This window comes from Sardina pilchardus, chromosome 15 (assembly GCF_963854185.1).
Source record: "Sardina pilchardus chromosome 15, fSarPil1.1, whole genome shotgun sequence".
Lineage (NCBI taxonomy): Eukaryota > Metazoa > Chordata > Actinopteri > Clupeiformes > Clupeidae > Sardina > Sardina pilchardus.
The window spans coordinates 3,230,258-3,245,253 of record NC_085008.1 but is presented as its reverse complement, the minus strand read 5'-3'; the positions used below and the strand labels follow the sequence as shown (position 1 = coordinate 3,245,253).

Here is a 14,996-nt window from a genome sequence, read left to right as displayed (position 1 = left end):
AATGCTAACTTTACTAACAATGCTAACCAGGTTGATTAGCTAACTTAACCGATGATTTCTAGCAGTAATGTTAAAAATGCTAACTATGCTAACCATGCTAAATTTGCTGACAATGCTAACCAGGTTGATTAGCTAACTTAGTTGATGATTTTTTGCAGTTATGCTAAAAATGCTAACTATGTTAACAATGTTAACTATGCTAACCATGCTAACTAGCTAACTTGCTAGTGAGGACTTTTATTTTGAAACATTTGTTGCTAGGGTATCCATGGTGGCCACTATCAGGAAACAAGAAGTTACTGCAGTATAATCATGTTGGTTGCTATGGAAACGGTTATAAACACTTAATGGTTGCTATGTTGGTTGCTAGGTACATGGAGGTTTCATGTAGTTGACTGGAGGCATAGTGGATGATAACTGACAGTTGGAATGGTTGAACAGTTCAATAGTTGAGTAGTTTCAATGGTTAAATGATTTAATAGTGTATTATTGCAGTGAGGACCTTTATTTTGAAACAGTTGTGGACAGAGGAAGTAGTGAAACAGGATCTGTAGTCTTAATGAGATTGTATGCTTAAAGCCTGAGACAGAAGGTGCCTCTCATAGCGTTTACGCGTCCTCTCTCGCTCCTCACTGATCTACATAAAGAATGATGGAGCGGCAACAATGGGATAGTCTAGCCCTTCTTCTATCTTTCTTTATGTAGATCATTGAGGATCGAGGAGCGAGGGAGGACATATAAACGCTGCTTGAGAGGGACCCACAGTAAATACTTTAAACGTTGTATGTAGATAGTCTAATTAATGTTGATAGACAGAATGTTTAATGGATGTTGATAGGCAGATTGTTTAATAGATATTGATTGACAGTTTAATGGGTGGATGAGTGAATGGTCTGAAGAAGATGAGTGGATAGAAGGTTGGATGGAATGTGCCTTATATTCTTGTTAAGAGAGACACTGATACAGCTCTCTGAGAGTAGTTGACACAGGTGTAATCAATTTAACTGGCTAGTCTTAAGAGAGCCAGAGTACACTTAAAGCCTGAGACAGAGTAAATAATTTAAAAGTTGAATGTAGATAGTCTAATTAATGTTGATAGACAGAGAGTTTAATGGATGTTGATAGACAGATTGTTTAATAGATGTTGATAGACAGTTTAATGGGTGGATGAGTGAATGGTCTGAAGAAGATGAATGGATAGAATGTTGGATGGAATGTGCCTTATATTCTTGTAGAATGGAGAGACACAGCTCTCTACTGAGAGTAGTGGATACAGATACAGGTGTAATCAATTTAACTGGCTAGTCTTAAGAGAGCCAGCCTGAGACAGAGTAGATTGTTTAAAAGTTCAATGTAGAGCGTCTAATTGATGTTGTTGATAGGCAGACTGTTTAGAATGGGTGGATGAGTGAATGGTTTGAAGAAGATGAATGGATATAAAGTTGGATGGAATTAGGAGGACTTATTTTGATACTGTTGTGCGCAGAGGATACAGGGGAACAGATTATGTAGTCTTCAGAGAGGAGCCTGAGAGAAACTGACAGTTGGTGCCCAGGTGGCTGACCAGCTGGGGTAACATTCTAATTGCTGCCGTGATGTCATAATGAGCAATGTTAAGTCTATGGGGAAATTGTTAATAGTTTTTATTTAATAGTTCAAAAAGTATAAAAGTTACAAAGTTGAAAAATACAAAGCACACATGGCATAAGCAAGACTTACGCAACAACGTTGAATGAAGTTTCTACGTTAAACGGTTGAAGCTGAATTGCGAGCGTTAGAAGAAGAAGTTTAATAAAAAGCCTAGGAAGAACAGTACAGTGCATTTTCATGCACTGTAACTAGAAATGCAATTCCAAGGAATTACCAGTGCATGAAAATGCAAAAAATAGATAGATAATGTAGATATGGTTACTAAGGTGTAGCTAGGGTAAACATGGTGGTTGCATAGTTTACAGAGAGTTGATAGTGTGAAGGTAGACAGTTTAAAGATGAAACGTTCCAGTTCTAACTTAACTAATGATTTCTATTCATGTTAAAATGTTGATTAGCTAACTTAGCTAATGATTTCTAGCAGTTACGCTAAAAATGCTTACTATGCTAGCAATGCTAACAATGCTAACCAGGTTGATTAGCTAACTTAACCGATGATTTCTAGCAGTAATGTTAAAAATGCTAACTATGCTAACAATGTTAAATTTGCTAACAATGCTAACCAGGTTGATTAGCTAACTTAGTTGATGATTTTTTGCAGTTATGCTAAAAATGCTAACTATGCTAACAATGCTAACTATGCTAACCATGGTAACTAGCTAACTTGCTAGTGAGGACTTTTATTTTGAAACATTTGTTGCTAGGGTATCCATGGTGGCCACTATCAGGAAACAAGAAGTTACTGCAGTATAATCATGTTGGTTGCTATGGAAACGGTCATAAACACTTTTTAATGGTTGCTATGTTGGTTGCTAGGTACATGGAGGTTTCATGTAGTTGACTGGAGGCATAGTTGATGATAACTGACAGTTGGAATGGTTGAACAGTTAAATAGTTGAGTAGTTTCAATGGTCAAATGATTTAATAGTGTATTATTGCAGTGAGGACTTTTATTCTGAAACAGTTGTGGACAGAGGAAACAGTTAACAGGATCTGTAGTCTTAATGAGATTGTATGCTTAAAGCCTGAGACAGAAGGTGCCTCTCATATAGCGTTTACGCGTCCTCTCTCGCTCCTCACTGATCTACATAAAGAATGATGGAGCGGCAACAATGGGATAGTCTAGCCCTTCTTCTATCTTTCTTTATGTAGATCATTGAGGATCGAGGAGCGAGGGAGGACATATAAACGCTGCTTGAGAGGGACCCACAGTAAATACTTTAAAAGTTGTATGTAGATAGTCTAATTAATGTTGATAGACAGAATGTTTAATGGATGTTGATAGGCAGATTGTTTAATAGATATTGATTGACAGTTTAATGGGTGGATGAGTGAATGGTCTGAAGAAGATGAATGGATAGAAGGTTGGATGGAATGTGCCTTATATTCTTGTTAAGAGAGACACTGATACAGCTCTCTGAGAGTAGTTGACACAGGTGTAATCAATTTAACTGGCTAGTCTTAAGAGAGCCATAGTAGCCTACTCTTAAAGCCTGAGACAGAGTAAATCATTTAAAAGTTAAATGTAGATAGTCTAATTAATGTTGATAGACAGAGAGTTTAATGGATGTTGATAGACAGATTGTTTAATAGATGTTGATAGACAGTTTAATGGGTGGATGAGTGAATGGTCTGAAGAAGATGAATGGATGGAATGTGCCTTATATTCTTGTAGAATGGAGAGACACAGCTCTCTACTGAGAGTAGTGGATACAGATACAGGTGTAATCAATTTAACTGGCTAGTCAGCCTGAGACAGAGTAGATTGTTTAAAAGTTGAATGTAGAGCGTCTAATTGATGTTGATAGGCAGACTGTTTAGAATGGGTGGATGAGTGAATGGTTTGAAGAAGATGAATGGATATAAAGTTGAATGGAATTAGGATGACTTATTTTGATACTGTTGTGCGCAGAGGATACGGGGGAACAGAACAGAAGTCTTCAGAGAGATTGTAAAGCCTGAGAGAAACTGACAGTTGGTGCCCAGGTGGCTGACCAGCTGGGGTAACATTCTAATTGCTACCGTGATGTCATAATGAGCAATGTTAAGTCTATGGGGGAAATTGTAATAGTTTTTAACTAATAGTTTAAAAAGTATAAAAGTTACAAAGTTGAAAAATACAAAGCCCACATCGCGTAAGTAAGACCTACGCGTCAAAATTTGAATGGAGTTTCTACGTTAAGCGGTTGAAGCTGAATTGCGTGCGTTAGAAGAAGAATAACTAGAAATGCAATTCCAAGGAATTACCAGTGCATGAAAATGCAAAAATAGATGGATAATGTAGATATGGTTACTAAGGTGTAGCTAGGGTAAACATGGTGGTTGCATAGTTTACAGAGTGTTGATAGTGTGAAGGTAGACAGTTTAAAGATGAAACATTCCAGTTCTAACTTAACTAATGATTTATATTCATGTTAAAATGTTGATTAGCTAACTTAACCGATGATTTCTAGCAGTAATGTTAAAAATGCTAACTATGCTAACAATGCTACATTTGCTAACAATGCTAACCAGGTTGATTAGCTAACTTAGGTGATGATTTTTTGCAGTTATGCTAAAAATGCTAACTATGCTAACAATGCTAACTATGCTAAACATTCTAACCAGGTTGATTAGCTAACTTAGCTAATCATTTCTAGCAGTTATGCTAAAAATGCTAACAATGCTAACTATGCTAACCATGCTAACTAGCTAACTTGCTAGTGAGGACTTTTATTTTGAAACATTTGTTGCTAGGGTATCCATGGTGGCCACTATCAGGAAACAAGAAGTTACTGCAGTATAATGATGTTGGTTGCTATGGAAACGGTCATAAACGCTTAATTTTAATGGTTGCTATGTTGGTTGCTAGGTACATGGAGGTTTCATGTAGTTGACCGGAGGCATGGCTGATGATAACTGACAGTGGGAATGGTTGAACAGTTAAATAGATTAGTAGTTTCAATGGTTAAATGATTTAATAGTGTATTATTGCAGTGAGGACTTTTATTTTGAAACAGTTGTGGACAGAGGAAACAGTTTAACAGGTATATGTAGTCTTCATAGAGAATGTATGCTTAAAGCCTGAGAGAGAGAGAGAGCTGCTGCAGCTGGCCTGGCCACCTGGCAGAAGATTCTAATTGCCCTATTATGATGTCATAATCACAATGTTAAGTCTATGGGGAAATTGTCATTTTAATTAATTAATAGTTTAAAAAGTATAAAAGTTACAAAGTTGAAAAATACAAAGCCCGGATGGCCTAAGTAAGACCTACGCAGCGCAGTTTGAATGAAGTTTCTACGTTAAACGGTTGAAGCTCCATTAAGTGCGTTAGAAGAAGAATAATAACTAGAAATGCAATTCCAAGGAATTACCAGTGCATGAAAATGCAAAAATAGATGGATAATGTAGATATGGTTATTAAGGTGTAGCTAGGGTAAACATGGTGGTTGCATAGTTTACAGAGTGTTGGTAGTGTGAAGGTAGACAGTTTAAAGATGAAACATTCCAGTTCTAACTTAACTAATGATTTATATTCATGTTAAAATGTTGATTAGCTAACTTAACCGATGATTTCTAGCAGTAATGTTAAAAATGCTAACTATGCTACATTTGCTAACAATGCTAACCAGGTTGATTAGCTAACTTAGGTGATGATTTTTTGCAGTTATGCTAAAAATGCTAACTATACTAACAATGCTAACTATGCTAAAAATTCTAACCAGGTTGATTAGCTAACTTAGCTAATCATTTCTAGCAGTTATGCTAAAAATGCTAACTATGCTAACCATGCTAACTAGCTAATTTGCTAGTGAGGACTTTTATTTTGAAACATTTGTTGCTAGGGTATCCATGGTGGCCACTATCAGGAAACAAGAAGTTACTGCAGTATAATGATGTTGGTTGCTATGGAAACGGTCATATATGCTTAATTTTAATGGTTGCTATGTTGGTTGCTAGGTACATGGAGGTTTCATGTAGTTGACCGGAGGCATGGCTGATGATAACTGACAGTGGGAATGGTTGAACAGTTAAATAGATTAGTAGTTTCAATGGTTAAATGATTTAATAGTGTATTATTGCAGTGAGGACTTTTATTTTGAAACAGTTGTGGACAGAGGAAACAGTTTAACAGGTATATGTAGTCTTCATAGAGAATGTATGCTTAAAGCCTGAGAGAGAGAGAGAGCTGCTGCAGCTGGCCTGGCCACCTGGCAGAAGATTCTAATTGCCCTATTATGATGTCATAATCACAATGTTAAGTCTATGGGGAAATTGTCATTTTAATTAATTAATAGTTTAAAAAGTATAAAAGTTACAAAGTTGAAAAATACAAAGCCCGGATGGCCTAAGTAAGACCTACGCAGCGCAGTTTGAATGAAGTTTCTACGTTAAACGGTTGAAGCTCCATTAAGTGCGTTAGAAGAAGAATAATAATAAGAAGTTTTGGAACTAGAGAATGTAATTCCAGGGAAATTACGAGTGCATGAAAATGCAAAAATGTATAGATACAGTAGATAATGTAGATATAGTTACTAAGGTGTAGCTAGGGTAAACATGGTGGTTGCATAGTTTAAAGAAAGCTGATAGTGTGAAGATAGACAGTTTAAAGCTTAAACATTACAGTTCTAACTGAACTAATGATTTCTAGCAGTTATGTTAAAAATGCTAACAATGCTAACCAGGCTGATTAGCTAACTTAGCTAATCATTTCTAACAGTTATGCTAAAAATGCTAACTATGTTAACAATGCTAACCAGGTTGATTAGCTAACTTAGCTAACCATTTCTAGCAGTTATGCTAAAAATGCTAACTATGCTAACAATGCTAACCATGCTAACTTGCTAGTGAGGACTTTTATTTTGAAACATTTGTTGATGGGGTATCTATGGTGGCCACTATCAGGAATAAAGAAGATACTGTAGTAAAATCATGTTGGTTGCTATGGAAACGGTCATAAACGCTTAATTTTAATGGTTGCTATGTTGGTTGCTAGGTACATGGAGGTTTAATGTAGTTGACTGGAGGCATAGTTGATGATAACTGACAGTTGGAATGGTTGAACAGTTAAATAGTTGAGTAGTTTCAATGGTTAAATGATTTAATAGTGTATTATTGCAGTGAGGACTTTTATTTTGAAACAGTTGTGGACAGAGGAAACAGTTTAACAGGATATGTGTAGTCTTCAGAGAGATTGTATGCTTAAAGCCTGAGAGAGAGAGAGAGCTGCTGCAGGTGGGGCTGGCCACCTGGCATAAGATTCTAATTGCCCTATTATGATGTCATAATCCAATGTTAAGTCTATGGGAGAAAAAATGGTTTAAAAAATTAATATAAATTCAACGATTAAGTTTTCAAAGTTGAAAAATACAAAGCTGAAGTCACCTAAGTAAGACCTACGCAGCGCAGTTTGAACGAAGTTTCTACGTTAAACGGTTGAAGCTGAATTGGACGCACAAAAACGTTAGAAGAAAAATAAAAATAATAAGAATAAATCGGATAACAGTAGAGTGCATTTTCATGCACTCTAATAACAGTACAGTGCATTTTCATGCACTGTAATAAGAAGTTTTGGAATAACAGTACAGTGCATTTTCATGCACTGTAACTAGAGATGTAATTCCAAGGAAATTACGAGTGCATGAAAATGCAAAAATGATGAGGACTTTTATTTTGAAACAGTTGTGGGTAGAGGAAACAGTTGAACAGGATATGTTGTCTTAAGAGAGCCAGAAAGCCTGAGACAGAGAGTTGCTGCCAGGTGGCTTTGAACACCTGGCTTAAGATTCTAATTGCTTAACGACTTCATTGTGATGTCATAATCCAATGTTAAGTCTATGGGAGAAAAAATGTTTTAAAAAATTCATATAAATTAAACGATAAAGTTTTCAAAGATGAAAATTACATAGCTGAAGTCACCTAAGTAAGACCTACGCAGCGCAGTTTGAATGAAGTTTCTACGTCGAACGGTTGAAGCTGAATTGAACGCAGAAAAAGTGTCTGAAGAAGAACTAGAGATGTAATTCCAAGGAAATTACGAGTGCATGAAAATGCAAAAATGATGAGGACTTTTATTTTGAAACAGTTGTGGGTAGAGGAAACAGTTGAGCAGGATATGTAGTCTTAAGAGTGCCAGAAAGCCTGAGACAGAGAGTTGCTGCCAGGTGGCTTTGAACACCTGGCTTAAGATTCTAATTGCTTAACGACTTCATTGTGATGTCATAATCCAATGTTAAGTCTATGGGAGAAAAAATGTTTTTAAAAATTCATATAAATTAAACGATAAAGTTTTCAAAGTTGAAAATTACATAGCTGAAGTCACCTAAGTAAGACCTACGCAGCGCAGTTTGAATGAAGTTTCTACGTTGAACGGTTGAAGCTGAATTGAACGCACAAAAAGTGACTGAAGACTATAATATCGATAATAAGAATAAACAGCATAACAGTAGAGTGCATTTTCATGCACTCTAATAATAATATCGATAATAAGAATAAACAGCATAACAGTAGAGTGCATTTTCATGCACTCTAATAAGAAGAAGAAGAAGAAGAAGAAGACCGAGGAAGAACAGTACAGTGCATTTTCATGCACTGTAATAATAATAATAATAATAATAATACATTTTATTTAAAGCGCCTTTCAAGACACCCAAGGTCGCTTTACAGGGTTGCAAAATCATCACATAGAAATAAAAAAGAAAAGAAAAATGTTAAATGTTAAAGTCAGTCAGTCAGTCAGTCAGTCCATAAGCTTTATGAAGGCATGTTGTCTCCCGCAGGTGGCAGATGCGAGTCCTGTTCCTGTGGTGCTGTACAGTGTTCCAGCTAATACAGGGTTAGAGCTGCCTGTGGATGCAGTCGTTTGCCTGTCTCAGCATCCAAACATTGTGGGACTTAAAGACAGTGGTGGAGATGTAAGTGAACAGTACGTTTTTATTATTTTCTCAAATTGACATAATAACTCCTTCTGGACTGCTGAGCAGTCTTTCATGGTTTCTAACTTAAGTTGGTCATGCAAAAGCTGTCATACAGCAAAAGTAGACTGCTCTCACGAACCCAAAATATAAATCATTTATCTTTTTTACACTTTTTTACACTTTTTGCTTTCTACACTGTAAGAATAATTTAACTGGAAGAGAACCTATAAATGAGTCGGCATTTCCAAATGTGTGACTACTACTATAGTATACTGACTTTCTCTGACAAACATTTTGGGTATTACCTATCAAAGTGCAATAACTATGAACTATTTAACATTCTATATATATCACTGATGGATATAACCACTTTTGTGTTTGTTTTCAATTTACCATAGATCACAAGAATTGGTCTCATCATTCACAAAACCAGATCAGAGGACTTCCAGGTTTTGGCAGGTTCTGCAGGATTCTTAATGGCTGCATACGCTGTCGGTAAGATGGTCAAACCAGATTTGATTGAATGATTATTCTATTCTTGCAAACCAACAAAATTGTTGCAACATTCTTCAATCTTATGGCATTTCAATTTCAATTCAATTCAATTCAATTCACAGAGCTTTATTGGCATGACTGTAAGTGTGCTGCTCACAAGTGCCACCTGGTGGTTGTTTGGGTCATTGCAGCTTCACTTGGGAAAAATAAATAACATTTGTGTGATTCACGCGTGAGAATTTCGTGTGAAACCAGCCAATTGAATGCAACGCCCACTGTACCTTCACACTATCAACTTTCATTAAACTATGCAACCACCATGTCTACCCTAGCAACACCTTAGTAACCATATCTACATGATCTGTTTTAACTATACATTTTTGCATGTTCACGCACTGGTAATTCCTTGGAATTGCATTTCTAGTTGACACTTTTTTGTAATCACACTTTGTGTTATGTGTTGCAGGGGCAATTGGAGGGGTGTGTGCTTTAGCCAATGTATTGGGAGAGGAGGTGTGTGAACTTGAGAGGCTTTGTATGCTGGGCCAGTGGGAGAAGGCCAGGGAGCTGCAGCATCGCCTTATAGAGCCAAACGCAGCAGTAAGCATCTAAAACACACATTTCACCATTTGTGTGGAGTGGGGGCAATTGTGATGACGTTGGGCTATTTTAATTCCAGAGGCCAAAGGAACTTCATCAGGATGCATAGTATCCTGGATGCATGAAATAACTGGCCTTTAACAATTTAGCATAGGGGTATGAATACGTATGACCACTGTATTTTAAGGAAGAACATTTATTTATTTATTTATTTATTTATGACGCTATAATAATAAATTGGTGTCCTTAAACACCTATGTGGTGTCCTTAAAGGTTGGACATTTCCTCATTTTTTACTAAAGCCATTAAGATCAATTTCCAAAAGATGATATTATATTCCTTTTTTTAGTCAACTTTAGCATGGGTTCAAAAACTTATGAGCCATGAACTGTAGCAAAAATCCCATAACGTATGGGATCACAGATCTGGAAAAAACGCCTCTTTAGATATATGTCCAAAAATACATGCTTCAAGAAACACCTCGCCTTATGAAGTTGTCACAGAATAACAATATGTCAGTAACACAATTTTAACAAAAATGTCAGATAGAACCTTATAATTCTAATATTTTCTTTAAATCTTATATAAAAACAAAGGTTTATTTTTGAAATAAATAGGGTCTCTTGAGTTATAAATAGTGACATCTCTTTCTGTCTCTTTGTTAAGGTGACCAGAAAGTATGGAGTGGCAGCCCTTAAGCAAGCAATGGAATGGTTTGGTTTCCAAGGAGGTGCAACCCGTTCACCTCTGCAACCACTCTCGCAGACGGAGTTGCAACAACTCCGTATGGATTTCTCCTCAAATGGTTGGCTGTGACTAGACAGAAACATTTCCAGTTTCTGACAATTGCTGACCAAGATTTGAAGGTGCTAAATAGGTGGTTGATTACAACCAAAAATAATAGAGCAAAATGCTCTAGAAATCTTTGATAAGAATGCAGTAGTCAGTAGTCACCTGGATGCTAGTATTTATCATGTACATAGGATACAAATAACCAATGTTCCCGTAAACACCATATACTGAATTATGATCAAAACCAGCGTAAGCCTCATAACTGGGGTACTCAGGTCTGTATAAACGTTGTCATTGTGACCATGCAGCAAACTGATCATCTAAGCTCTTTAAAAATCTTCTGAAAAACTGGTCTCCTTGCCTCATTATTCGGCTCGATGAAACACAAATAAAATCAGTAGGCATAGGCTAGGTCAGTGTTTTTCAACCACTGTTCCGTGGCACAGTAGTGTGCTGTGACAGATCATCAGGTGTGCAGTGGACCAGGTATCGGAATACCTTGACAATTAAGTGATGTGCACAATAAGTGGCGGTGGAAAATAGATATTAGAAAGCTAGATGCCGCATTGGCCTCCAGAACGTAAATAGCACTTCCATCATGGTGGGGGCAACAATCACTGTGGGCCAATGGAGAAACAGGTGTCTGATTGGACTTGGATCAGTCAGATATCCCTGATTGCTTAAAAATACATACATTAAAATTTTAAAGAATGGCCATGAATGACTGAGGGATGAGAGCCATAAACACAAGTTTCAAAATAAATGTGATTGTTTATTTTCTGAATAGGCCTATGCATATTTTCCCCTTGCGATGCACATCATTGTATCTAAGGACATTTCTATCAAAGGAAAAAATAAGACCATGTGAATGAAATGCAAGACTTTGTAAACATTCATTTGACAATATTAAATGTAAGACTTCTTCAATACGTTTAAGACCCTGCGAGAACCCTGAAAAATATCATAGAACTCAACCTATAGCCTCAGAACTTAAAATATGGACTATTGTAAGGCTTTTGTTAAATGCCACTTTGCTGAAATAATACAAGTCTAAAAAATGGATCCAGATAATGTTCCATCATGAATTTTAAAGAATTTTATTGATTTGAGTCCTTGTTGTTCTTGCAAACATACTAACACACAAAGAAATAAATGCAGAGATGCAATTGTCTAAGTGGTTTCCCTATTAGAAGATGCCCTGAGAGGTACACGGACGACTTCAGACCAATCAAGCCAGCAATGGTTTCCTGAGAGGCCTTCATTAAAGCACACCTCTGCATAGACAAATGTTCATAGAGGCACCACACTACACAAAAAGCAACATCAGGGTTCATACATTTTTGAGTGATTATATCGTTGGGGGAAGATTATTATAAAGTACTTTTAAATGACCAATTTCAACTAAAAACATACGAATCAAATATTGGGGATACTAGGGTTTTATATACGGTCCAGCTTCTCACTCAGGAATTCCTCAACACTGTCGGTGTTCCACTTGAGGATGCTGAGCTCCTCCACGATGTTCCCACTGTTGTCCAGCAGCTTGAGCACAGGGTCTGAGCCTCTGACGTACTAGGGGAAATATGAAACACCAACTCATAAATTGTTTTATATAATGATATATTGAAAGTAATCAGGAAAACTGTGTGTGTGTGTGTGTGTGTGTGTGTGTGTGTGTGTGTGTGTGTGTGTGTTTTATATAATATGCTGTTACCTTTATTTGTAGACCCTTGAACGTCTTTGGCTTGTCACCTCTGACAAATGCTGCAGTAATTTTGTACAATTAAGTAAACACACAAAATTGATTACTTGTGAGCATGTTGCAAGATGAAGAACTGGCCATGAGTGTAAACCAGAACAAACATGACTCTCAAAACAAATGAAAGTGTTACCGAAGAAAAAACACATTAATGTAATAAATTAAAAGAAATGGATATAAAACTACATGATGAGACCAACCTTGGACTTGAGGGAACCTCCCCAGTCTTCATCCACATACTTCCAAAATGGCACCAGGGTAGTGCTGTTAAGAAAAATGAGAGAAAAAAAAACCCCTCTTACTTACTCATTAATTAAAGGGGAAATCCAGTATAGGGCCATATTTACCAAGGGTGTTTATCTCTTAGCTATGTCTAATAACTTCGGGATTATCAAAGAGATGTTTAAAAGTGAATCACTTGTGGCCAAATGATGAACAAAATGTCAACAGCATCATAGCTCAGTAAACATGTGAAACCCACAGTGACGACAGCCATACTCCAACGCTGCACCCCAGTGACAACCAACCAACTATGTCTGTACATGTTTATCTACTGTTCACACTGAATATCCAATATCCATCCATTCATTTATTATGTTTTTTATAATGTTACTGTTCACAGACTAAATACTTACTCGAAGGTGGTGAATTTTTATGCGGTCGCTTATTCTACATTATTAGAATTAATTCAGCAACATTAATCAAATGTATATTGACTTTTTCAATGTAATAGCACAGTCTGTCATCAATTAAAGCAATTTTTGTAGAAATAAAAAAAAAAAATGCTGACTGCTTACTATAAAACCAGATACCAAAACCACAACAGCTACTTTCAAAGCCTATAATGTTACCTTAATGGACTCCAGCTGCACCTCTTCCTGACAGCACTGCCTACACACTGGATTCAGTTGATTCAGGCTGAACTGGCCCAACAGATCACAGGAGCTGCACAGGAGGTTACTGGAGAAACCAACGTCCCGGCAGGCCTCAGAGGACAACTCTGCTCCAAAGGTTGAGAGCTAAAAATGAAAATTATACACAGTAAAGCTTACCATGTGACTTCACATGGGCATGCATATATATATATATATATATATATATATTAAAGTTGAAATATCATAACACAAGCTTTCAAAGTATGCCTATTAACCCTTGGTAGACGGCCCCTTTTAATTTAGATGTACCAGTACCAGTGATGTGCAGTGATGCCCAAACTGACTGATGGGCAGGGCTGTATGCTTACCTTTTTCACTATAGCACAGGTGAAAAAATGTAAATAAATGAAAAAAAAATGTAATCACAGAAAAAATGTAGGAGCACTAGGGTTGGGCGATGTCCCCTTAATTGGTATATGTGCACAGTAAAACATTGTGATGGACAATGATCTCGTCTACATAAAAATATTATATAGCCTATATATTATGGCCTGATGAAAGTGGACAGCTAAGAGACATACTAACTAGGCTACTGTGAGGAAGATCTGCTCCAAGAAAATCCTCATAAAAGACCGATAGACAGCCAATCCAAACACCTGCTTGTACACCAACCAGAGGTATATTACACATTACACAGTAAAGCTTACCATGTGACTGTGAAAATCTGCAATCTATGGCCATCCTATGGGGGTTAGCAGAGCATTGATCACCAGCTCAATCTGTGTTTCTACTTTCGGGAATATTCCTGCCCCCTTGCTTGAGATGGGAGAAATACGCATTTCAATGTTGGACTTCCTGCTTTCAATGATGTAAAAATCATCATTTTACATCATCGAAAGCAGGACGTCCTATTCATGGGTTTCATTGAAATCCGTATTTCTCCAATCTCAAGGCAAACTGAGGGAATGATGCACGACCATTCAATAACACGACTGTTTTTCTAAAGATCCCAAGCTTAATGCTAATCGGTGAAGTGTCCCTTTAAGGGACATTATCTGAATTTGCTTCATTGGTCTCTGCTGACGTCTACGTGATAGCTATGTATATCTTTTACTGTCTATGGTTCCACCCCGTCTGGAGCAATTCGGACTGTATTTCTAAACAGTATGCATTTCGTGCATCCCAGTTTGCATTGTGTTCAACCCAGCATGCATCATATCAAGTCAGATCTGCGCAGATCTTCAAGTCGAATGGGCCTATTACTTTATTAGTGAATATCCAAGCAATATCGTTCCTGAATATCTTATACATCTACGTAGACATTACCTAAAATCCTTAGAACACTTTCTCAGCCGTGTCTGACGATGATAGCGCTCGTAATAAGCTATTTTGATCAGTCTTCGAAACATATTTTGCCGAGGATTTCTCCGAGTGAAAGATCGTGTGTAATATACACATCCCTGTCACAGTTTTGACACAAAATAAAACTAGTGAAGCCGTGTACGTTGTCTGGAAGAGCTAGGACTACAACGTTGCCATAAACGAAATGGTAGGCTACTTCCTTACCTTGGTAAAAGTTACTTCGGTCAGCTAACGTTAGGTCCCTAGGTTAACGTTTGACGTTACTTCTCAGTGTGTTTACGCTTTATGGCCAATAATAGGCCATGTATTAAACAAAAGTGGTAAAAGTTGCGATGACTCACCATTTGCAACAAAGACACAAACGACGCTAAGTACACCTCGCCCGCCATCTTTCCAATTTGAGACACTTCCTGCCAAGCAAGCACCTCTTCACGTGACTCCAGCAAAACTATCGCGTGTTCAACGAAAATAAGAATTCGGGTCGAGTCGAGTTTGCTAAATAAAAGTCGCACAATACAGAACGTGTTCTAGTCTAGACCTGTTTTTGGCCGATTCTGTCTTTGAAA

At 37.1% G+C, this 14,996-nt stretch overlaps 2 protein-coding genes across 2 annotated transcripts in view; one reads left to right on the top strand and one right to left on the bottom strand.

Moving 5' to 3' along the window:
* Positions 1 to 10,949, top strand: part of hoga1 (4-hydroxy-2-oxoglutarate aldolase 1) — a 30,259-nt gene extending 19,310 nt beyond the window's left edge. The window contains exons 5-8 of the mRNA XM_062555643.1: positions 8,410 to 8,544; positions 8,946 to 9,042; positions 9,509 to 9,642; positions 10,309 to 10,949. Of these exons, the coding sequence (XP_062411627.1) occupies positions 8,410 to 8,544; positions 8,946 to 9,042; positions 9,509 to 9,642; positions 10,309 to 10,458 (516 nt within the window). The 3' untranslated portion in view covers positions 10,459 to 10,949. The remainder of the gene's footprint in view (positions 1 to 8,409; positions 8,545 to 8,945; positions 9,043 to 9,508; positions 9,643 to 10,308) is intronic.
* Positions 10,950 to 11,515: 566 nt separating this feature from the next.
* On the bottom strand, positions 11,516 to 14,881 carry selenof (selenoprotein F). The gene is made up of 5 exons (XM_062555644.1): positions 14,772 to 14,881; positions 13,045 to 13,212; positions 12,394 to 12,457; positions 12,149 to 12,198; positions 11,516 to 12,006 (listed from the first exon to the last, which is right to left on the bottom strand). Exons 1-5 carry the CDS (start codon positions 14,817 to 14,819, stop codon positions 11,875 to 11,877), a joined length of 462 nt encoding a protein of 153 aa, XP_062411628.1. The 5' UTR covers positions 14,820 to 14,881; the 3' UTR covers positions 11,516 to 11,874.
* Positions 14,882 to 14,996: the final 115 nt, after the last annotated feature.